The 24,128-nt window shown below is 27.9% G+C and overlaps 1 protein-coding gene and 1 long non-coding RNA gene across 3 annotated transcripts in view; one reads left to right on the top strand and one right to left on the bottom strand.

Moving 5' to 3' along the window:
• Positions 1-24,128, bottom strand: part of LOC119678512 — a 141,996-nt gene that overhangs the window by 110,425 nt on the left and 7,443 nt on the right. The window lies entirely within an intron of this gene.
• LOC119678506 (box A-binding factor) lies at positions 3,511-23,557 on the top strand. 2 transcript variants are annotated; one of them, XM_038090365.1, is made up of 6 exons: positions 3,511-3,938; positions 18,890-19,233; positions 19,331-20,102; positions 20,261-20,714; positions 20,779-21,058; positions 23,232-23,557. In XM_038090365.1, the coding sequence occupies exons 1-6, from the start codon at positions 3,894-3,896 to the stop codon at positions 23,326-23,328; spliced, it is 1,992 nt and encodes a 663-aa protein (XP_037946293.1). In that variant the 5' UTR covers positions 3,511-3,893; the 3' UTR covers positions 23,329-23,557. The 2 variants fall into 2 exon arrangements, with proteins under 2 accessions (XP_037946293.1, XP_037946294.1); XM_038090366.1 differs by having other exon boundaries at positions 20,279-20,714.

The raw sequence follows: 24,128 nt of genomic DNA on the forward strand, positions 1-24,128 counted from the left end.
TCCATTATGGATAAGGTGAACTGAACCGAAAAATAACTCTTATTTATTACATTATATTATTTTTTATATAAAATTTCTTTCTTTTGCATTTGATTAAATTGCTTAAAATAATATTTGAAAATAATATTTAATAATATTTATTAATTTAATGACCTATCTGTTAAAATCACTAAAACAATCGAAAGGAAAGTAGACAATTTAAAAATATCTTTTAAACCATATACACAAACTCAAATAACAATATACCAAACTTAAAGATCGTATTAAAACGAAGAACATTATTAACTGTGTGTATGAAATTCCATGCACTGGGACTAATAATAAAAGTCAGAAATGTGAACTCTGCTAACATATATTGGCCAAACAAAAAATCAATTACATAAAAGGATTAGTCAGCATAAAAGTAGTATAAAACAAATTAATGCTGATAAACAATCAGCCTTAGTCTCACACTTTATTGACAAAAATCATTCCCCATATTTTGCTTCAGTAAAGGTCTCGACTCCTTTCACTGGAGTCCTTACATATTACGACTACACCAACATACAATTTGCGGCGAGATGTAGAAAATATTTCTGTTGTCTATTGTTCAATGCTAGAAAGGTAATTTTAAAGAAAAACTGATTGTATATTTTTCATTGTAATTATTTAAAACAATTGTCAAACAAAAAATCTTAAACAACCGAAACGTCGGAAATATAGATTAAATAAATAAAACAATAAAAAAAATTTTATTAAAAAAACCAAACCAAAAAATCTGACTATTTAGCCCATCACTCAACTATAATAAATATTGATTAATATTTAATATTCAAATAAAATTTGAACATCTTAAAAAAACTTTTGCCAAGAAGACCAAAACATTTCAGTGGAACTTAGTTTAATGTTAAAAAAATTCTCAATAGAAATGAGTTAAATGCTTAAGTCTGAAATCTTTTTTGAATTTTATGATATCATGAATTACCATTTTAAAGTTAAAACGAAAAAAATTCCTTATATAAAGCATACCTAAGAATTATAGATTTTCTCAGATAGCTTTCAAAGATCGGATATGTTAACTTTATTGTTTGATATCCTATAATTGTTTCATGTATATGGTACAATAAAGCACCTCAACATCTTTCAAAGGAGTACACTAAGAAAAATTATTACCCCAGTATTGAAGATCAATAGATTATATCGAGTTTACCGAAATAAGATACTCAACTTGTATTGAAAATATTCTTGAATTTATAAAGTCAAAGCGAGTTTGGTGATTAGGGCAGGTCACACGCAGAAAAAATGATGAGTGTGAACTTGCTGACTGACAAGCAATATCATGTTATTTGGGAAAATAAAAAAAAAACATAGATGGGTAATTATTAACGGAATACACCCATAGCAGTTTGCTAAAGCCTTTTGTTAAGCTTCTATCAGTAGTAGCTTTATATGTGATGTTTAGCATAACCTTAGGACGAGTCAGATACAAAAGCAAAATTAGTTTTAGGCTTATTTCTAGAATTTTATAAAGGATATCTTAACATACTATTACTCGTTATATATTGTAACCTAATTACTTGCTAATTTGAAGTTTTTTATTTGAAATTTTTATAAAATATTACAAAGATATTTAACTGAATAGTTTTATGGGAGTTTTTGTAATTGAAAGCACATTAAAGGAAAATTTTTTAAACATGAATTATAAGTGCATAGATATAATGCTGAAAACTATTTTATTTGTTCAGTTATGGTGCAAATATATGACCAAACCAGATAAGTCGCTGAATTTTCATGCGCATAACTATGTCAATGTCGCGGTATAGCTCATACAGCTCATCGTTCCATCTAATTCGGTACTCGTCTCCAACACGTAAAGGACCATAGACCTTCGGAAGAATTTTTCTCTAGAAATAACAGCTGTTGCCAAAATTCTTTGTTGAATCTCTAGGCTGACAAACTTTTTCAAAACTTTGAAATTTTAATTATCAACAGTGACGTGAATCCCAAGACACTTAGGAGATTTGTTTGTTGACAGAAAGTACTTTGTTTTGTCCTCATTTACCACAAGACCCATTGCTATGCTTACTTTTCTAAGTTGGATAATATCACACTGACGGCAAGGGTATTCAGGTCAATGATATTAATATCATCTGCATACATAAGCAGCATTGAACGTTTGTAGAATATTATGCCATTGTGGTTTAAATCTGTTGCTCGAATTATAGTTCCCAATATAAGAAGTCACCTTGTCCGAAACCACGGATCGGAGGTCAGTTCTAATAATATGTGAAACAATATTCGCGATGTTTTAGATCCAGCAACCGATTCTTTTATTTTAAACTTTTTCTGCCATAGAAATCTACAGTCGAAGTAATACTACACTTTCTTAAAAATAGCTTTGAGTTTATGCAATGCAAGAATAAATACTTCCAAATTGAACAGGAATTGAAAAATAATTATTATTGATATTTCTGTGTTTATAGAATTGTTACCTAGCTGAGTACATGGAACATTAAAGTAAGCTTCGCCAGGTTGGTTTGGAATCAGCATAATATATATGCGAAAGAATCTTAAAAAAAGTACCAAATCATTACGTTCATTTTATAAGGGCGTGAATAGTACAACTAACCATAATTTTATTTGGAGAAAAAATTATTAAAATCAATATATACTTTTTTTGTAATTTCCTAGGAATAATTTTTATTCTAGTAAAAAATTTAAAGTAAATAAATTTTTAAAAATTGTGAACGAAAAGAAATGTCTAATTTTTGATTTAATAAGAACAAAGTACATATATATAAAACCTTTTCACACTATACGAATTTGACTTAGATGTAGTACATTTTTGGAACCTTCAAAATTAAATTTTTATTTAACTTTGTGTAGTTGAATTTTATTTGTTTATAAACTTTTATAAAGAGAAAAATATTTTTGTTGTTATTTACAGGTAGAATAAAATTGTGCATTCGTGGTATGTATAGTTATAGAGGCAAACATACAAATAAGTAAATAAACCAATACAAATACATAATTAAAGTATGTACTCTTTAATAAAAATTGTTGTGGTTTTTTTCTTTAATGTTGGTTACCCAAGACTAACAACAATAACATGAACAAACTAAACAAGCATGCGCAATTTGTATCTCACAGATACTTATCGCTGCGACGTTTACTTTCGCGTACGCTTATCACAAAACTGATAAGATAACAGATACACTGTATTGTTATGTGTACTATGTTATTTTATATATATGTATATATGCGTAGTAATCATATAAATAAATCATAATATACAGATATAGGTATATGGTATACGGTATACGGTAATATGATATCAAGGTGTACGTGAGTAGGACACAAATTTTCCCGCTTTTATGGTTTTGGTTAACCACCGCTGGTTCTAAAGGTAAATTTGTTTGTTACCGTTTGTCTGAAATTGCTTTTGTATGCAGCTATGAGTGTGTTCACTTTATCGGTAGTAGTACCAGGGAAGGTGCTAATGTGCTGGTTTCAATCGATGTGGAGGAAAGGTGCTAAACGCGCATTGCGTCTCGTCTCATCGTCTCTGTTATAGATACAAGAATAAAGTTAAAAAATAAGAAATTATTTACCCAAATGTTGAAAAACGTTTAAATCAGATCGGAAAACAATTCAACTCTTGACGTTGGACATAGAGAATTTTTTTAGTTGTGGTCTGTACTAAAAACGCGACACAGGTTAAATGCGTTAACGGTACGCAGCAAGTGTCACCCAGATTTCAATTCGTTGAAGTGGCGCGTAATAATTTAGAAATAATAAAATTGAACTTTTACGCAAAAAAAAAAAATCATAAAGTTAATATTAGGTTAAAAGTGTGTATCGAAAATATATAAAAATTAATTATAAACATATTTGGAAGTAAAAAATAATTGCTTATGGTTTGCGATAATAGTGTTTTGAGATTCACAATGCAAATTAAGGTTAGTATAGGAGTACTTAATTTTTACTAGTTCATAATATGACTGGAATTAAACATAATTAATGAAGGATTATATATATATGATTTATATATTGGAAAAAATTATATTTCCTTAAATAAAATTTAATCTCAAATATCAATTAAAATGGTAAAATATTGAATTATAACGATGAAATTTTTTAACGATATAATATATATTGATATAATTTATAATAATATAACTTATAATGATATAATAAATGATGATATGATTTATAATGATATAATATATACTGAAGTTATATATAATTATGTTATTTATGCAATTTAAAAAAATATAAATATGTTACACAAATTTTAATATGAAAACTTGATATATAACACTATAAATTCAAGCCGATATCATATTTTATATATATAATAACAAAGGTTATGCAAAAATAACATTACTAAAATTAAGAAACAATTTATTATGTATGAATTTGGTTCAAAAACTGTAATATTTACATATAATGGTATTAAAAATATAATATTATTGTTCATGTGACCACTAGAATTTTATTTAATATAATATATATATATACATAAATATAATAATATATATTTATACACAAATATAATAATATCTATTTATACCATATTTTTTTAAATATATGATAAAATTTTTTGTGTTTTAAACAAAACATATTATTTAAAACAATTAAATATTATTCAGCTGATTACTAAAGACCCAACATATCCCAAGATATATAATATAATAAAAATATTTTTTTTATATAAAAATTAATTATTTAGAAACGAAAATTAGTTTCATAAATGAACTGGTTGTTTTATAAGTTAATGTATTATATATTATACATTGTATATAAGCTAATACTTTCTCAAATATTTCTCCGTAGTAAAACATTGGAAAATGAAGTTATAATACGCATTAAATGCCATTAAAAATAATAATAATTTGTTCTTATGTACAAATAACAGTAGTTATTAAGTATAAGTTCATTTATACATTTCTTAAGCAATTTTACTGAGCGTTTATAAGAACAGTAAGGAGAAGCTTTAAATATATATATTCTACAAAGTCTAAAAAGCACAACAAAAAAATACAGGACTGTACAAGGTTAATCTAATGACTTCTATGGTAACAGTATAATAAGTTACTCTAGACACATTTATTGGTGTTGCTGAAACTTTTTATTTTATTACACCACCATATAGTTCCTTAATTTAAACACAATACTGTTATAATAGGGATGTTCATGATTTCGAGTAACGCGATGGATAATTGAGTAACATGGTAACAACAACATTTGTGTACTTGAAGCACTTTTACCACTTTACTCAGTTACCAAGCTCGTAATAGTGAGTACCCACGCATGTGACTCTCCTAGTGACAAAGTGCAAAGTGTTAAAAGTGCATGACTAGGACAACTTTAATATAAAACAATTTTAATTATATGCTAAATTGCAGAGTTGATAATTCGTTAAAAATACCATTACACTAGTACTATTAATAAATTAATTGTTTTTTCATTAACTAATATTATTAATAAGTATAACTACATATAAAGTAAACAGTTTTCTGTGTTACTGTATGCTAGAAGGAATTTCAGAAAAATTCATATATTTCATTGAATCATATCTTATTCCATCTTTAACTTAAAAAAGAACAAAACTAGTTTACGAATCAGCGCAAAATTTAATTATTTGATCCCCATTTTTATTGCTCAACTATTATGATCACTATTGAGATCAATAATATTTTAATGATTAATACTCCTATTTAAAACAACTAGAGCAATCAGTCTAGTACAAACTTAAGGCCATCTTCCAAACAAGGTTAAATGTAAAAATGTCATTTTGGTTTGAATTGTAAGCAAAGTCTGTATTCCAAGCACGATGTTTAATGACTACGACTAATGTCTATAATTATACTTATCGGATTGAAAAAAAAGACACAAATTTGACTATTGACTATTGGTAATTTATGACATTCAAAAATTAAAATTATAAATTAAAATGTCGAATGTTATTCTATTAAGAAAAGAACCAGACAATAGTCCTTTCCGACACAATGTGTGCTCTAGAGAGATTCAGAACATACGTAGTCGTATATTAAAATAAATTTATTACAAAAAAGTTTTATATAAAATAACAAAATATTGTAGGAACAAAAAACTGACACATTTCAAATCTGTTAGACAGAACGAAGTCTGTCGGGTCCGGTAGTTTTATATAAAAATACAAAATCTTTTATTAAGAAACTTTAATCGAAATATAAATTTTATATATAAGATATGAGAATAATACGTTCACACAACAAAAGACGACAATTGAAGCTGCCTATACAATTTATATATATACGAATTCAATTTTAAGAATTTTCCTCCATATAACAGTCAAGTAATTTAACCAATATATTAGAATTACGCGATCCTTCATTATTGTGATTCCTACATTATTTACTTTTTCATTCATAGAAATGCATATTGTTTTGAAGAAATATTTAAATTTTTAAGATATAACAATGATATATCGATTTCACCATATTAACTATTTGTTTCTTATACTACATCAGTTCAGGCTAAAGCGTTGAATGTAATATAATAACATAATGTATAATATGATATATATTAAATAATATATTAAAATAAAATAATATGTTTCTGTAAAATGAACTTTTATAAAATCATAACAAATTAACAATAACAATAACAAATAACAAATTAAATTACAATAAATCGAGAGAATATGATATGCTTTGACTACTACAATAATTGTATAACCGATTACTGGTTAGTCGAATGTGAGAATTCTGTTCATCTATGATCGCATGACTATTATCTTTAATTTGAACTAAAATTGCAATACAATTTTGTTTTTCTGTTTTTATCTATGTAAAAAAATAATATTTCCAATTATTATGATATTGTAAACTTGAATTTACTATTAGGTACGTAGTAACACTTCAGTTGTAAACATAATAATCTCATCAATTATTCTCTGATTTAATAAGATTTTTGAACATTGCTTTTTAAATATTTTAATTTCATATTTATTAATGTCATATCATATCATATTTCTTAATATTCTATAAAATTATCTTTTATCAACCTTGTACCAATAATTGATTTATATTAAATTCAGTTTTCACTACCACAATTTAGTAAAGACTTTCGCTGTCTCTAATATAGATATGTGGATATATAGTAACATAGCTAAGACTCCGTCGGTATTTAAAAATTTATATCTTTATATACTATACAATATATTATACATTATTTTAGAAATTCAAACATACCTAAGACGTTTATTTTTTAAAACTTTAAAAAAAAATTAAAAAATTTTTTTAACCAAATGACTCATTATTCCAATATAAGAATCTAAATATATGCTAAAAACCAATGCGACACATTAAAACCAATACGAAAAAAATCCATTAAAAAATGTGGAAAGATGCCTTATCTTTATGAGGCAACTAAATGTAGCGGTGGCGTCAAAATTCCTTTTCATAAAAAAGGTTGACAGAAAGATATAAAAAATAACAAAAAAGAGCAAGAAAAAAAATAATAAAATAAAATAAAAATCAACAGTCAATTAAAATGGGAACTAAATAAAGTGAAAACAATTGGCAGCGGGTCAGAAATTAGAAAAATGTGTCTGGAAATGTATTCATTCATAAAAAGTCAAACTGACCTCAATCAAAGGAAACACATAAAAGAATATATGTAATAGATATTGCCTAAAAAATAAAAGAAAAAAAATTAAATGAAAAGGACACACATGTATTTTCATATTCGAATTGGTATATTATGTACTTATTATCACCTTTAAAAAAAAATATTATGAACAGTAATTTTCGTAAAGGATCTTTAATGCGCAGGTATACTGTGAAGATCGGAAGCTAAAGTCAGAGATAATAGCACAAAAAAAATTCTATCTATTTTATTGATATTTTATGAATGAGATATATTTAAAAAAAACTTATTATTATATATAAGGGTTGTTCCGAACAAATGGATATACATTTAGTGAACAGGAAGTTCTGTTGACCAATCATATTAAGGCTATTTAACAGTTGATAATATTTTATCTGCAACTGATATATTCATTAGACACGCGACAATGTATTTCATTTTAGAGAAGGATCAGGTTATATGAATATATATGCAGAGTTATATATTATCAAATGGGGTTATTAAAGGATCACATAATATGTATGTATTATCGCTAATTTGATAGCGTTGGCGCCCGTCATATTGCTTTTGACTTGTTCGTGTGTAAGGCACTTCAAAAGAATAAAGTCGCAGTGTTTTCAGTGTTATAAGACTAAAAAAATTTTTTTTGAATTTCAATTTTAAAGAAATACAAAATTTTTATTACTTCATTTATTTTATTGCAGACACACATTTTTATTGATTTTCATTGATATATACATAAAACTGCATTTAATTGCTGGTTTCAGTTAGATAATTTACTGTTTTATAACATGACAATATATTCATTAATAAAACTGAACTTAATTTTCGATTTTATTGTTCGATTTTAATTTAATTTATAACATGATTTGTACTGGTACTCCCAGTTAATTAAAGAGGAAATTAACTATACACATTTAATGCGTTATAAACTTATTAGGCTATAAACTGAAATTTTAATTGATTGAATAATTGATAGAAATAATTTTATTGTATTGGTTATGTTTATATATTTAAATGAAAAAATATTGACTAAACATGTATACTGAAAATTTATTGATTTATTAAATTATTTATAAGTGGACTAATAAAAGAATTTAACTGAAAAATGAAGTTAACAATTTTAATTCAAAATTAAATTAAAATCAAAAATTATTCCAATGATTGCATAATTAGTATACAGAGTTTTGTATAAATTTGTCTGTATTTTACATTTTTTTGTTTTTGTATACATACATTTATTTATTGTAGGCGTGCCTCTGGGACCGAATTCCTTCCCTTATGTAAATAGTAACAATAAGTTTTTTAATTCTTACACTAACAACACATACATAATATCACAATTTTTATTTTAACTACACAATTGTGATACATAAAAAGTTTGGAATTGTTGCACTCCAGAATAAATGATAGATTATTTATTAAAGAGGACAGAAAATACTTTGCAACTCTCCAAAAAAGAATGAATGCTACTTCTTTTGGTTATGTAGTTGTAAATAATCAATGGACTATCAGCTCTTTTTAAATAAGGAATAACATAATTGCAAGACTTATAACGTGTTGTCTAAGCTTTTATTGTATTTTTTTCTAATATTATCAAACTCAGCTTTAATTAGGGTTATTAACAGATTTTAATGAATATTTTTATTTGCAATATACCATGGGACGTCTGTTATTGTTTTCGGTTTTTTTTACTGTATTGTTTATGTATATTTCAATATTTAAATTTGATATTTGAATTTGGTAATACTAGTCCCATTACCAAACAACTGGATTAAATAAATCCATATTCTTTTTCAAATGCTTTTATACAAGGGTACTCTATGGACAAACATGATCTATTGTCGATTAGCAAGCATAGCATAACTTTGTTTGTAGTTTTGTTGCTTCTACATTTATCTGTAATTATGTTAAATAAGAACTTATACGTTTCTACCATATCACAACACTACTGATTATTGTCAGTCTATTAGGAAACAATACACTAGACTGAAACGATCTATTCACTTTTCATTGTTTTGTAAATTAACTTTTGTATGAATTTCTGCACCTTAAGACAAAATATTTTGAACTTTAGATATTAAATATACTTTATTTTATATATGATATTCAAAAAAAATAATTGGATAATAAATAAATATCTACATGTACCCTTACGAAGAAGATTCATTACGGTCCTATCCATTTAGTTCAACTTAATACTGTGTGTGTCGCTACCTACAAATATATTTAATATTTTTTTTTTTTAACAAACTACGTAACTATTCTCATCCACTAATTATCACATATTGTAGATAGATGTATGTTTTTTTCATAAAGAATTTATAATATTAAAAAAAAAAAATTTATATATTTTTATATAATTTAAAAGATTTTTTTTTTCTTATTTATGAAAAAAGTTTCTTTTTTATTTGCGTGAAGTTTTGTACTGTCTTCTTTAAGATCAAAGTTCAAAAGAATTATTTGACTAAGTCGAAAGTTACCTATTAATATTGTAAATAATCCGTTTAGCTGAAACATGTCTAAATAAACATGACTAAAATAGATCTATCAGTTAGGGATGCAGACACAAATACCGTTATATGCTCTGCATTTTGTAGAAGACGCAATACTTACTAGAGCGCTATGTTTACCGATTGTTTATTCGAAATATCTAATAATAAAAGTAATAAAATTAGTAATAATAATTAGAATTTATATCTTACGTTGCAGACTATTTATAAAACAAAAATATCTAATAAGATTTAAACAAATAACTATAAATCAGATATTAATTTACCAATATTGCTTCTTAATATCACATATATTGTCCATATAAATAATAATAACATTTTTTTGATTAAAAATTTATTATAATTTCAAGTTCAGGTTATCAAATTTGTATCTGAGCAACTAAAGAAATATTCATTAATATTTGATTGGTCTACATAATCTTTACATACAATTTTTTTTTTTTTTTAATTAAGTGTATGAGAGTACTTTAAACGGCGTGAAAATAACTGCAAATCACTTGTGGTAGTTTAATCAACAGAAAAAATGTTTAATCAAATACTTATTTTTTTTTAATAAATTATTAATAAAAAAAAGTTGCATGTAATTATCGCAAATAACCTGCGAGTTTTGTTTATGTAAATAAATCAACAGGTTGATAATAATAAAGATAGCGAACAGAGCTATTAAGCCAAATCCATTGACGCTGTCAATTGCTGCCAACCAAATCGATGGAGGAGATAACATTTATAAATTTAGCAATCTTATCGGAAATATACTAAGATAAAGTAGTCAGAGAGATAATGACGAAGCGTAGTAATAATATGTAGCACGCGACCCGATTAAAGTTAGAAGGGAACTAAATTGTTTCGAAGTAATTAAAAAGCCATAAAATGGGACGATACTAAAGAAGACCCATAATCAAAACACAGATATAGGTGCCATATTGATACCTAAAAATATTTATTGCCTTATATAATTTTAGTCTAATAGAATGACGTGTGAGTCCTATTCTTAGTATTCACATCTGCACTTTTATTTGAAACATCTTTGTTTAATTAAATGAAATTTATTCTGGACAATAACTACTATCATGTATGAAGAAACATTTGTTAAAATTAAAAACACATATATTAAATAAAATAATATTTAAACAAAATAACTTTTAAATTATAATTTTTGTTAAGGCTATTCTGGTCTTATAACAGTGAGAAAAATAAAATTTAATTTACTTAATTTTTCACCCAACGTTTCGTTACTTCTTTTCCGATATCTTCAGGGGTATCCAAGAAAATTATTTTTATTTCTTAATAATTATAAGTTTTCTTTACAAATAGAAACTATTTTACAAACATTTTTTTTTGGTAATGTATAAAATTAAAATTGTTAACAAATAAATAACAACAACAATAATAAGAATGACAATAGTTATTGTCATCAGCAATAACCAAATCAAACTCCTAACCAATATTTACCTAAATTATCTAATATCAAAAACTTGATCCCAACACTTAAACAAGACAACCTATTTTGTGCTTATAAACCTAATCTAACAATTCATAAAATTAACAACAAAACCATATAATGTGGTGCAAAAATAATATATTATATAATGTATATAATATATTATTTTTAAGTGGTGTATAAATTAAATTGCAACGGATATAAAGATGTGAGTTACAAAGAGATCTAAATTGGTACAACGAAGAGATCTCTACACACCAGATTAGCTGAGCATATATCAGACACTAACAAGAGTAAAAATAATACAGCTCTATCTCAACAAAAATAATATCTATAAACGTATATTATATATAATAATATATTATTTGCACAGAGAGGCAAAGAGGAATCTTGAAAAAAACGGTACACACTCGAAAGCTTAAGAATTCAAGAGAAAATCCACTTGATTATGAGCATGTAAGCTTAAATTATAATGCCGCTCTAAAATAAATAAATCGAAAGGGGCGAGAATTCGAAGAAGTGATCAAATAAATATTTATAAAAACATTTTTTAATTTACACATAGATATTTTAAAAAAATATTGAAAAAATGTAGCTAAATTTAACAATGTGGTAAATATTATAATAACTAATTTAAAACACTTCAAGACTTATTAATGAATTATTGTTGTTGTTATTTATTGGTTAACATTTTCAATTTTATACATTATCAAAAAAAAATATATTTGTAAAAATGTTTTTAATTATTAAGAAAACTTATAATTATTAAGAAATAAAAAAATTTTTTTTAGATACCCCCGAAGATGTCGGAAAAGAAGTAACGAAACTTCGAGTGAAATTTTATTTCTCTCCCTATTATAAGACCAGAGTAGCCTAAACAAAATCAAAATTTAAAAAACATAACGTACTGGTCAGAAAACCTCATTATTAACAAAATAACTTTTAATAGAACTTGTAGTATGGTACTTTACAATACAACAATCAAAATTTTAAAATTAATTTAAATTATTATAATTATTATTATTTATTATTATTTATAATTATTATTATATTAAATATAATTATATAAAATTATATGTATAAATATTATTAATTATATTATATTTATTTATATTATTGTTTATTATTATTGTCAACAGCGATTGATAACTAGCCTAAAGAAAGTTTTGGGTTCTAACATTATGCTTCATTATTATTAATGATTATTATTATTGAATATTTAATTATTAGTTTCAGTTAAGTTCTAGTATGACATATTAATTAGAACAACACACTTTTGTTAATTAATTATGATCATGCATTGTTAAAATAAACAATTTTCGACTTATTTTAATTAAGAACTTAAAAATTTATAAAAACTTTTAATCCTAATTTTTTGTGGTATTGGTATTCAATATTATATCTGCATCTATTTGCAAATTTATCAAAATAAAATTTGATTTAAAATTTTCTTATGTTAAGTGTAACTGACCACTTCGAACCAAATAAGCGAGACACCTCTGCTCCATTAGGCCTCCCCCTGAGCTTGAGCGCAACATATACATAGAACTAGATTACTACATTCCTCAAAGAAGAAAGACAAATGGCGTAACTTAAGTACCTATAAAGTCGCGAGAATCATGTGCAAATATATATTAAACGAATATGTGTTGTTGTTCAATTTTTCTTTTAAATATGTGACTGTGAAGTATAGTATTGTCTTATAAGTAGGCTCCATAGAGATCAAAAGTGGATATTTCACTCTATTTAATAATTAGGACTTAATGTTTGAAGTGTGTTTATTTTACTATTTATCTAACAAATTTATATCTTTCTATTAATATTGTATAGAAAACATATAGAAAACTTTCCAATATTAAATAATATAATAACAAATATTCCGGTAACAGTAGTCAACCGTACAGTAGTACAGTAGTAACAGTAGTACCGTATGATTATAACCAGTAACTTTGTTGTGAATAAATAGATAAAACCTTTACAGTAATCACGTTTCTGATAATGTCGTAAGGAATTCAGCACGAGTTTAGATTTCGCAATTTCTCTTGACTATTCTTTTTTTATATTGAAAATTTCATTCATGAAATACTTTCTTAACTTTACGCCCACACTGACTCCAACAAAAATAACAAAATATTTACAAAATATTGCCAATTTATGTGGCTGTTTGTGTATTTCTACACAGTATCTCAAAAAAATTATCTGATGTCCATATCTGGAAATGATAATAGTTGCAGATAAAAGCTATCACAACGTCGAGTGACAAGTTGTTCGATTATCTTTAAAGTACATTTTTCCATAGTGTAATTTGAACAGGCTTTGGACTACTGTGGTGGCTACCACACATTTCTTGCAGTGTTAATTCAAATTTGATTAAGAACAATTTTTGATATCTGTTATCAAAACAGTAGCAGCAGCAATGGTTATCCATGTACGGCACTCAACTCTTATCAAGACCGGCTTTTACCAATTGCACTAGAGACGCAGGGTTTCACATGCAAACGATCACTTGCTTTTGCTATTTTCAGATAGTTTTTTAAATCTTATCACTGCTTTTACTTCGAAAAGTAAATTTTGATTTCATTTTTTATCTTACATTTATGACGTCGCCAAAAAGTTTAAGCACCATGACCTGTTGCTTTTAAGGTAATAGCAGTTGGATAAGATAATTTTTACATAGTAAATGGATTGGGTAAAAATTACACTAGGAATCTATTGCATACTATTTGAATGTACAGTTAGTTTACATGTGATTTTTGTCGTTTTTGATAAAAACGAAATACGTTAGTTCAAACTAAACAATCAGTTTTACGTTATATGTATTTACTTTAGTTGAAAAATAAATGACAAATTTGGGTGTTCCCCTTTGCAAACAATAAAGAACTCTAACGAAACTTTGAACACTGGAATTTAATACGAAATTATTGATGAGCTGTCTTTTTTTGTTTTTATCGTTGAAAGTATTTTATATACGAGGGGACTACACAGCACAAAATAACTGATTACCAACTCATGACTCAAGAATATTGCAATCTTGATATACAAGTGCAATTATGTGACTAACCTTATTTATATCGAGACGACTTTATAATCCCAAGAAATAGTATGTTCTTATATAAACATGTTCTTATATATTTATTACAAGCTCCCTGAAGACGACGGGCTGAAGTACATAAAATTTTGGAATAATTAAAATCATATACACAAAAATACTACTCTTTTAATTAATTAAATTACTTTTAATAAATATTTAGTTAATCTGATAATAAAGAAACAAAATATACATATTGAATGGAAACTATTAAAGGTTTTTTCGAATTAATCATATTTATTACTTTATAAGGACTTTGATTGGTTGGTTGATTGCAGTGGCAGGCTATCATTTCCTGATATAGACATCAGATAATTTTTTTGAGCTTCCACATTTTCCGCAAGAACCGCTAAGATAAAAGAATACAGACTAAATTCATCCCGCCGAATATAGATAATAGTATTTAAATAGAGGTCTTTGATCTTTACTGATGAACAGTCTGATAAGCTGTCAGAGAAATACATCCTTAAAAACCTATTTCCTGTCTCCAAAGCCGGATATTCACATAGGAAGTGTTTAATGATTTCTTTTTCCGGCGAACTTTATTTCTAATAAAAATATATAAGAAATATATGTTTTTTATTACTTATCATTTAAAACATAAAAACTGAGGCAACAAAACTCATTCAGACTTGTTTTTTAACTAATTTAGGGGTTGCCTATTTTTTGTAATTTGAACTACTGCAACTGTTGCAAAAGTTTAATTGAGCTTAAAGAGGACTTTGTCAAAAAATAAAATAAGAATGCAACAAAAATTTAAATATGACTAATTAAATATTCTGACTAATTGCTATGCTTGAAAAATCGAGTCTCTTACAGCTAAATTATTAAAAATTGGGCTACTGGCCAGGCACATAAAACTACAATTGTAGCTACTCTACAATAATATACGAATGGTAGCATAAATTCATTGTCTAAGCGGACTCAATCAAAATCCCATAAAATTTGGTATTGTGATATTACTATTCCTACCGTATTAATATGATGTCCTTGATATTAGTAATAGGATTAGTTTAGAGTAAACTGCCTTAATATGTTAATGATATATATTATTAATTTTATATCATAGAATAGAGTTAAAAGAATTTATATATTCAATCAAATTAAGTTAAGCTTAGTGTGTTAAAGAAATCCTAACAATATTATGCACTACTTAACATATCAAGAATAGTTCCGTAAAATTTCCGTAGAATTACCCTGAGCTAAGTAAAAGTATAACTTTTTGCAACAGATGATATTTTCTATTAAAAGATAATAATTAAAAATATCGTCAAAATAATTTAAATAATTTTATATAGGTATAGCTATATATAGATAAAGTTAGTAAAACAGTAAATTTAAAAGAATCTCCAAACTACTGCAGATTCATAAAGTTCATTATAGTATGTTCCCATTGCCTTCATTAAAGCAGTTTGACTTAGGTCGCTAATGAAGTTGATTAACCTTACAAAGAGCTTTTATGCTTTCTAACTTAGTTCAGAATAAATCAAGGGAAATTAAAGCAAAAATGTCAATTGCAAAATATATTTCCCAAAAGGGAAATAATCAAAATTTGACACTTGAAATAAAATGTAAATAAACAAAAAACAAACTAGTTAATGAAACAATAGCCAAGAATTTTTTAAAATGTTCGTTTTATAGAAATAAAATATATAATTGATATTTAAAAATATGTAAATGAGTTCATTTATAAAATATAATATCATTATATAGTATCGTTATACAAACAATAGTTCAGAAATTCCTGCGTGTTCTCGAAATATTTTTTTTAAGTAATTGAATTTCATCGTTACATTTTCTATATTTTCTATATCTATTGCTTTTTTATTGTGGCCAACAGTTTCACATACATTATAAATAAATTTTTGCATTTTCTACGTTTTTTATGATTAATAAATCAATTTATATAAACAATGTAAAACTATATATAAAAGCACTTTCACAATCATAAATCTACTTATGCTAATGGAAACGACTGAATCTTAATCTTAACTTGATTAATAAAAGTTGTTTTAGCTACATTGGGAATATGGTATAGCACTATAAAGTCAATATTAACGAGTAAAAATATGTAGTATGGGATACTTAGGATGTGTAATGCCAGATACTTATAACATCTTATCTGGGAAATTATCTGGGATAATTTTTTCAATCGAGGAGCTCTTTTAATGCACTTTTAGTGAATTTTTCATTTTCGATTGGTAAATCTGGGGCAAATATATAGCATACGAGATTAATTTGTAATCTCTAGATATCTTGAAAGAGCAACAAAATTACTCTGAAATGAACAGCTGTTTTATATGACTTGAAAAATAAAGTGTGATTTAATACGATATAGATATTTATATATTTATAATTATATATTTATAATTATAAAATGCTTGTGTGTAGTAGTGCAGAGCACAGAAATTGTAAGTATTCAGAGAGTATACGTATCAAGCTAAAGAAGGAAACGCAGCAATTTTCAATGCGTGAAATTAATGAACTCACATCACACTCTCTTCCCTCTCTTATCTATCGGTAACATCGGTTTTCAAGTTCATGGTCATGTTCCGTTCATGATAGTGTAGGTATATAGACCCAATATCTATTAGCAGTACCGCAGAAATGCTTACATTACTTTAAAAATCTTCGATTGAACAATAACATTTGACAGATCGAGAGTAAGTTTGGATTGAATTCAAATTTCCCAATCGAAAACGCCATTAAGTTATCAAGTATGGTAGGCAGAGAAAACTTTAATATTGATGATGACTGCTTTGATTGCTTAGAGCCATGTTATGTAAAGTTGCATGGCTTCGTCAAAATGTCAAAATTATGTAGAGTGTCACAGGAATTGTAATAATTTGCTTCTAAAAAACACAAATGTTGACATTTATGTTATTACTGAATAAGAGTGTTTTGCGTAAGTGACTAGACACAAAAAGCCTCTGGTCTCATAACTATATTAGAACCGACATATTTTTTTTTCTCTCACTCTCAATTTTAGAATCTGCACTGAAAACAAGCATAATTTTGCTCATAATGAACTTATGACACTCTACCTAACACGGCCTTCAACTTTTTAATAATTTATGCTAGTTTTCCTATGAAAGCACAAAATAGAGCTACAAGGCAGGACACAATTATGTGTAAAATAATAGTAATAATAATAAGCAAATCATTCTCCACATACTGCTTTAAAAATCAATTTGATTGACTACAGGAAAATATTTAATTTTTTAAAACAAAGACTCTGACAGAGTGCTTTAATTAATTGCTCCATAACAAGCACCTATAAATCTTTGAGTTGTTTGTGATAAATTGTTGCAAGCAATCGGTATTCAGTAGGGGAGAGGAGCAAGTATAACAGCACTGAAGAAAGTTGTTTAGTTTTAAAATATTTCAGCTTCAAGTCAATAATTACAAAAGGTAAATATTTGTGAAGTAACAACGTACAAGAACGCAAGTCAGAATATTGAAGACGTGTCTTGTCAGAAGAATTTGTTACTAATAAAACCGTGTTATTGGTGTTGTTATTGTAGTTACTCGTTACTCGTTTAAGGTGTCTTCTTCTCTGACTGCAAAATTGTCAACTTTGATTTCCAACTTTAAAGAAGACTTTGGACTGAACTTATTCTTCGGCAAAACAAAATTGATATTGGAAAACAAAAATTCAGAGAGAAAAAAATAACTTGGAAATAAGACAAAAAACAATTACTGTTGTTGGTGTAGTTGTTTCTGTTTAATTGTTAGGGAATTCTTAACAACTATTTCCTCTTGCTCTAGAAAATGAAAAGTGAAAAATAATGTTGACACATAATTGACGAGCGAGCGCGTTCACCTAAACAAAAAAAAAATACCAAAATGACGACAGTTTCAGCCAAAAGTAACGACGACATCTACATTTTTTTATTGTAGGTGACAAATTGAGTTTTTGGTTTTTTTTTGCCAGTACTTTTGTAGTTTGCCGCCAAAAATGAATCGGCAGAACAATATTTCTGTATATGATTTGTATTATTTAACGATCGTTTGAATAAGCTCAGCGGAAATATGAGTTTCATGGCTGACACCGGTGAAGGTGTTTAGCACTTGCCAATATTTTCTTAGCCGTTAACGGCAACATTACGACCGGAACTTAGGTTATGCCCAATAAAAACAAACAATTTGCAACAAAAAAATAAATGTTTCTTACCTTTGTCATATGAGTGTTTGGCATGTTTTAAATCAGTTCAAAATTGTAACTCATTGCAGATGGAAGCACAGCCACAACAACAATTGCAGCAGCAACATCAACACCAGCAACAACAACAGCAAACCCTGACAAAACAGCATATGCCATTATTGGATAAGATAAAAAGTGAAAATAATACCAGCGAACACTTACAGCAGCAACAGCAACAAACCACAAGTGTGCTAGAGGATCAGCAACAACAACAACATCAACAAGAAGCAATACAATTATCTAGTCATCATGCCCCACAACAAACTGTACCAACAGCTTTAACAACTATAGTGCATAGCCAGTCAACAGATGATTACATACCCATTCCCACTAGAACACAAACCCGTCGCGTACTCACCACCGCAGGAACCTTGTAAGTAGTTAACTGCCATAAAGTCCAACTCACCTCAATTTTTAGCTTGAATTTAATTCACTTTAATTTATTTGTCTACCTTAAAAATCTTTTGTAGTGAAGTGAGTGAAACGCGAGAACCAGATCAACCTGATTCGCAATCCGATTATAATCGTCATCAATCACCAGCAGATTACGTACAAATGGCGCCACGTAATGAAGAACAACCGCCACCGCCCAACACAGTCTACACCTATGCCACCAATGAAAATGGCCAGCAAATTATTTGTACTGAAAGTGCTGACGCCATTAAGATAGAGACTATTGACAAGGACCAAACAGTAAGTGAGGCTCAACAACAACAACAGCAACAACAACAGCAGTTGCAGCAACAGTGTCCAACACCGAATGGCAACTATGCGGATTCAATAGTTGTTTCAACGGCTGCACTACACCAACAACATAATCCACACAATCCACATAATCCCGCCAATGCGCACCCTTTAGTGCATAGTACACCGCTGCGTTTCGATGATGATGGACGTTTCAGTAGCAGTATAATAGACAATGGCAATGGTCCGCCTACTAATATATATTATGATACAGCTGTAGTTGATGCCACTACACATCCGAATGAAACGAAAACATTCACAGATCTCGGTAGTACTGGTTATCTGAATTATGCACCCACTTCTTATGCACTTGGTCAAAGCAATACTATTTACAGCGTTGCACCACAGCAAATTATATGCAAATCGGATCCTAATTTAGGTGCAGTACGTCAGACAAGCCAATTTCAGCCTATGCAATTATTTGATCCTGTTACATCGAATGTGTCGGACCCGTCATTGTGGGCACCTTCTACCGTGGACTATCAAAATGCTGGATTTGTAAGTATATGTAGTTACCAATTTTAAAGCATTCCATCATGTAGTTTTTGCTTTATTATATATCGGTTATTCACAGTTTTTTTAAAACTTCTTTCAAAAAAAAAAACTACAAAATTTCAAACAAAATTTTCGCAAATTCTCGTACTTTTCTAAAATAGAATAACTATCATCACCAGGTGGTCGAAGACTACACAACAGCACCAAGCCATTGGCCCCCAACAACGTACGAGATTTCGCTTTCTAGTTCTATACCAGAAATTAAATGCGAGAGCTGTAACGCACCTTACTATCGTCGAAATAATGAACTAGTCTGTCCATCGGGCTGCAATACAGTACGCACTCCAGTCCGGATGCAACCGCGTCAACCAAAACCCAAAGCCACAGCGACTGCCAATAATAGAAGAACTGGCGTAACCTGTGCCAATTGCCAAACGAATTCAACTACACTTTGGCGAAGAAATAATGATGGAAATCCGGTCTGTAATGCCTGTGGCTTGTACTTCAAACTGCACAATATGAATCGCCCGCTTTCTATGAAAAAGGATGGCATACAAAAACGTAAACGAAAACCAAAGAATACTGGTGGTGGTGCCCTAAGAGCACCTCTTCCTAGTAAGTTGGAGATAATATTTAAATTATGATGAAATTAATAATTATAATATATTTTCTTTAACAGGTATGCAAGAAAGTGTTATGTTGACTAATGGTACTATATATCCTTCGCAAGTACAACCGTTGGGACTACCATTGAATGGTCAACAAACAATTGTTAACGCCGTTGAACTGCATGATATGTCAGCACGTGGCGTTGCTATTTCACAAACGGAAGTCGGCTCACTGAACATGAGCAGACATCATATAACGTCAGATAGTCATTCTCCGTATAATCCACCTTCTCAAAGTCAATCGCCACACTTACCCAACTCAACAACACTTAATAGACAAATCACACAAACGTAAGTTGAGAGAATTTATCTAAAGTGAACAATAATTAGAAGGGTTCGAATAGTTATAAGACGCTTCACTTTCGGCAAAAAAAAATTTACAGTAGCAATAATAGCAATAATAATTGATGCATTCAAGAAAAGAAGGGGCAATATTAGGTATAGAGGTGTGAATTTTGTTTATAAAAATTCTTTTTGATTTCGAGTCCATCATTTACTCTCATCTGTCAATAACAATTGTTCTATTCTTAATAAGTAATTTTGACTTGAAAGCAGTTTGGATTATAAACAGTCATAATGTAATACTGAAATTTGATAGTTCATTTACGAAACAAATCTAGAAATACGCAATGCATATGAATGTATTTGTACACACGTTTTCTTTAAGAAAGACTGCACTTAATAGTCCGTATAATAACCGGAAAAATTCTTTTACAAATTTATTCCGATTGTTTAAAAACAAAATAATTTTTAAAGTACTGTTTAAACTTTATGCAATTAGGTACAGTCAATTAAATACATAATTATGTATAAACAAATATAAAAATAAGAATATTTTCATATATAAATTTTAGTAAGATCTACGAAACGTCTTCATTCAAAATTCTATTCGATTAGATGTGTTTGCTGTCGAGAATCTTGCCGATATTGAAACAGAGGATGTGGCCATTTACATTGATATCATTCTACATAGTTACCAAGAATTTCTATAGTTTATTTGAGGTCCGATGTCTCACATTCCAAACGACTTGACAAAGGTATATTAGATACTTTATTCTAATACGCCTAAATTTGTAAAGAATTTGAATATTGTAAAGGAAACAATATTTTATTAGATGTGGTGTATATCAATAAAATCGAAAATACACAGACAGACAGCTAGATTGATTGTTAAATTTTGTGGAACATTTTTACTATTGGCGTTTCCCACTAAATTATTCATGTCGATTAAATGATAAGTGCAGGAGATCACCTGCATATATCCACGAATGTAGAATTTCAAATCTTCTTCATTCGTTGATACATTTTTTTTTAAATGATATGTTAATGTTTTTTAACTGTTACTATAAGTGTATTCGTATTTTTATATGGCTCCCATACAATACCATATTTATAGTTGATTGTTTCTTTTAATCTTAACTTAATCTATTTTGTAAAAGACTAATTTATATATCTATCATAAAATCAATTTGGATGTATGGCATACAGCTATGGGGCTGTACGAAACAATCGAACCGAGACAGCATACATCGAAGTTAAAACAAATTTTTGCGGATGATTACGAATGCATATAGGTATGTAGCAAACTAAGACATACATAAAGATTTGAAAGTAATAGGGGTTAAAGAAACCATACAAAAAATAGCTGCTAGGCACAAAAACGAGTACTCAAACACAGCAATGGAGAAGCTATTCAACTGCTGGATATTACCAATAAACTGAGAAGGCTAAAGCGAACAAAACTTCAAGAGTTAACACAGACAATATTATATCATGCTTTATTATTATGGGGACACTGAACTCAGTAAACCTACACATGTCTCTCTTAATATCTATTAAGTACATGTCAACAGTATTCCTATCCAATAAAATATGGATATGAAAGAAACTTGAAATAAAAAAAGAAACTTGGAGCTTACGCATTAAAAATTTGTGTAGCCTTGGCTACTTGTAGAAAAATATAATTAATCAACGCTTCTAATTTGACAGGCACGAGTTCTAAGCCTGACACTTGCAATCCAAACAAATTATATATGGGCTATAAACTAATAAAAAATTAGAATATGTCCGAAGATCATGAGTACCTGGGAATAGTCTAAACAGCGTTGCATGGTCAGTCAAATTTTAATAAATCAACTAAAGTTTTTGTTGTTGTTTTTTCATTTCTATTCGAATCCTTCTAGCTTTTTTAAAAAAAAAGTAGTTATTTGTTTGATAATTCGCGACTTGACTATGATAGAAAAAACTAGTATGGCTTTTAAAAATGGTTTTATTGAATTTATTTTAGTATATCGGACATAAAAACTTTATTACGATTGTAGAATTTTTTCTTAATTTATTCAACATAAATCTGAATAATTGATCAAGTAGCATTTATAATTTGCATTTAAAAATGCAAAGTAATCTTTTTATTAATATATTTCATGTATATATTTCACTAATTTATTTTATTCTCTTGTTACAGGGTTCCACCAATTGATGGTAGCCGCAGTGTCAATGGCGAGATTCCAACCAGTGTCATCACACGTACTGGACTACCCGAGCGGTCTTCGAATAACTGAACAATTTTCGACATATCTAACAAAATAGCTGAATCCGAATTATTTGCCAAAAAATAACTTTAATTTAGAGCGTTGCCAAATTGTTTTAACAAAAAAATTAATAATATTAAAAAATATAACAGAACGTTGTGAAATGAATACCCAGTACCATACTATAGAATTTAAGACTTGCCAGTTATATGTAAATTTTTATTTAATATATCTAGAATTAACGTGAATGTACTTTTAATAATTATGTAAAAAGCTATAACAAATTGTTTTAAATAATTTGTTGAAAATTATAAATAAAATAATAATGTATAAAATTTATGTAGAAGATACAATTAGTTAAGCATAAAAAATCGAACGTATAATTTTAATAAGTTCTTTGTAAAGAAAATAAAATTGAAATAAAATTCCGTAAAAGTGGAAAATGAGTTATAAGTGCAATAATCGTTAATGACATAATTTATTAATTTATGCAGGCGAATTCCTTTCGTAAATTCCACGTCTGTGTTATATTTCATTGTCAACAATTTGGCAGCAACCAAATTGATCCAAATTAATTTTAATGACCGCAAAGTGCAAAAGCAAACAAACACATAAAAGGCGACCGCAACAAAAATAAAAGAAATCCTAAATAGCGATTTGGTGTCATCGCTTAAAAGCCTGTCCGTCGCACTCCCGTACAAAATGTATGACTTCGGCCACGATACCACTTGGACTCTAACTCCGATTTTGTGGCTGCAACTCTGTCCGGCGCAATAAAAGCTGAAAGACGCAGAGTTATAACGCCATGGACGCCGACGCCACAACAATAT

Source organism: Teleopsis dalmanni, chromosome 2 (genome assembly GCF_002237135.1).
Source record: "Teleopsis dalmanni isolate 2A chromosome 2, ASM223713v2, whole genome shotgun sequence".
Taxonomy (NCBI): Eukaryota; Metazoa; Arthropoda; class Insecta; order Diptera; family Diopsidae; genus Teleopsis; species Teleopsis dalmanni.

Excerpts from the sequence above, each read along its gene's own strand:
- LOC119678506 (XM_038090365.1), top strand. The coding sequence starts at position 3,894 with ATGGTTTGCGATAATAGTGTTTTGAGATTCACAATGCAAATTAAG. Across the intron at positions 3,939-18,889 it reads GATTCACAATGCAAATTAAG|ATGGAAGCACAGCCACAACA; the intron begins GTTAGTATAGGA and ends AACTCATTGCAG. Across the intron at positions 20,103-20,260 it reads ACTATCAAAATGCTGGATTT|AATAACTATCATCACCAGGT; the intron begins GTAAGTATATGT and ends TTTCTAAAATAG.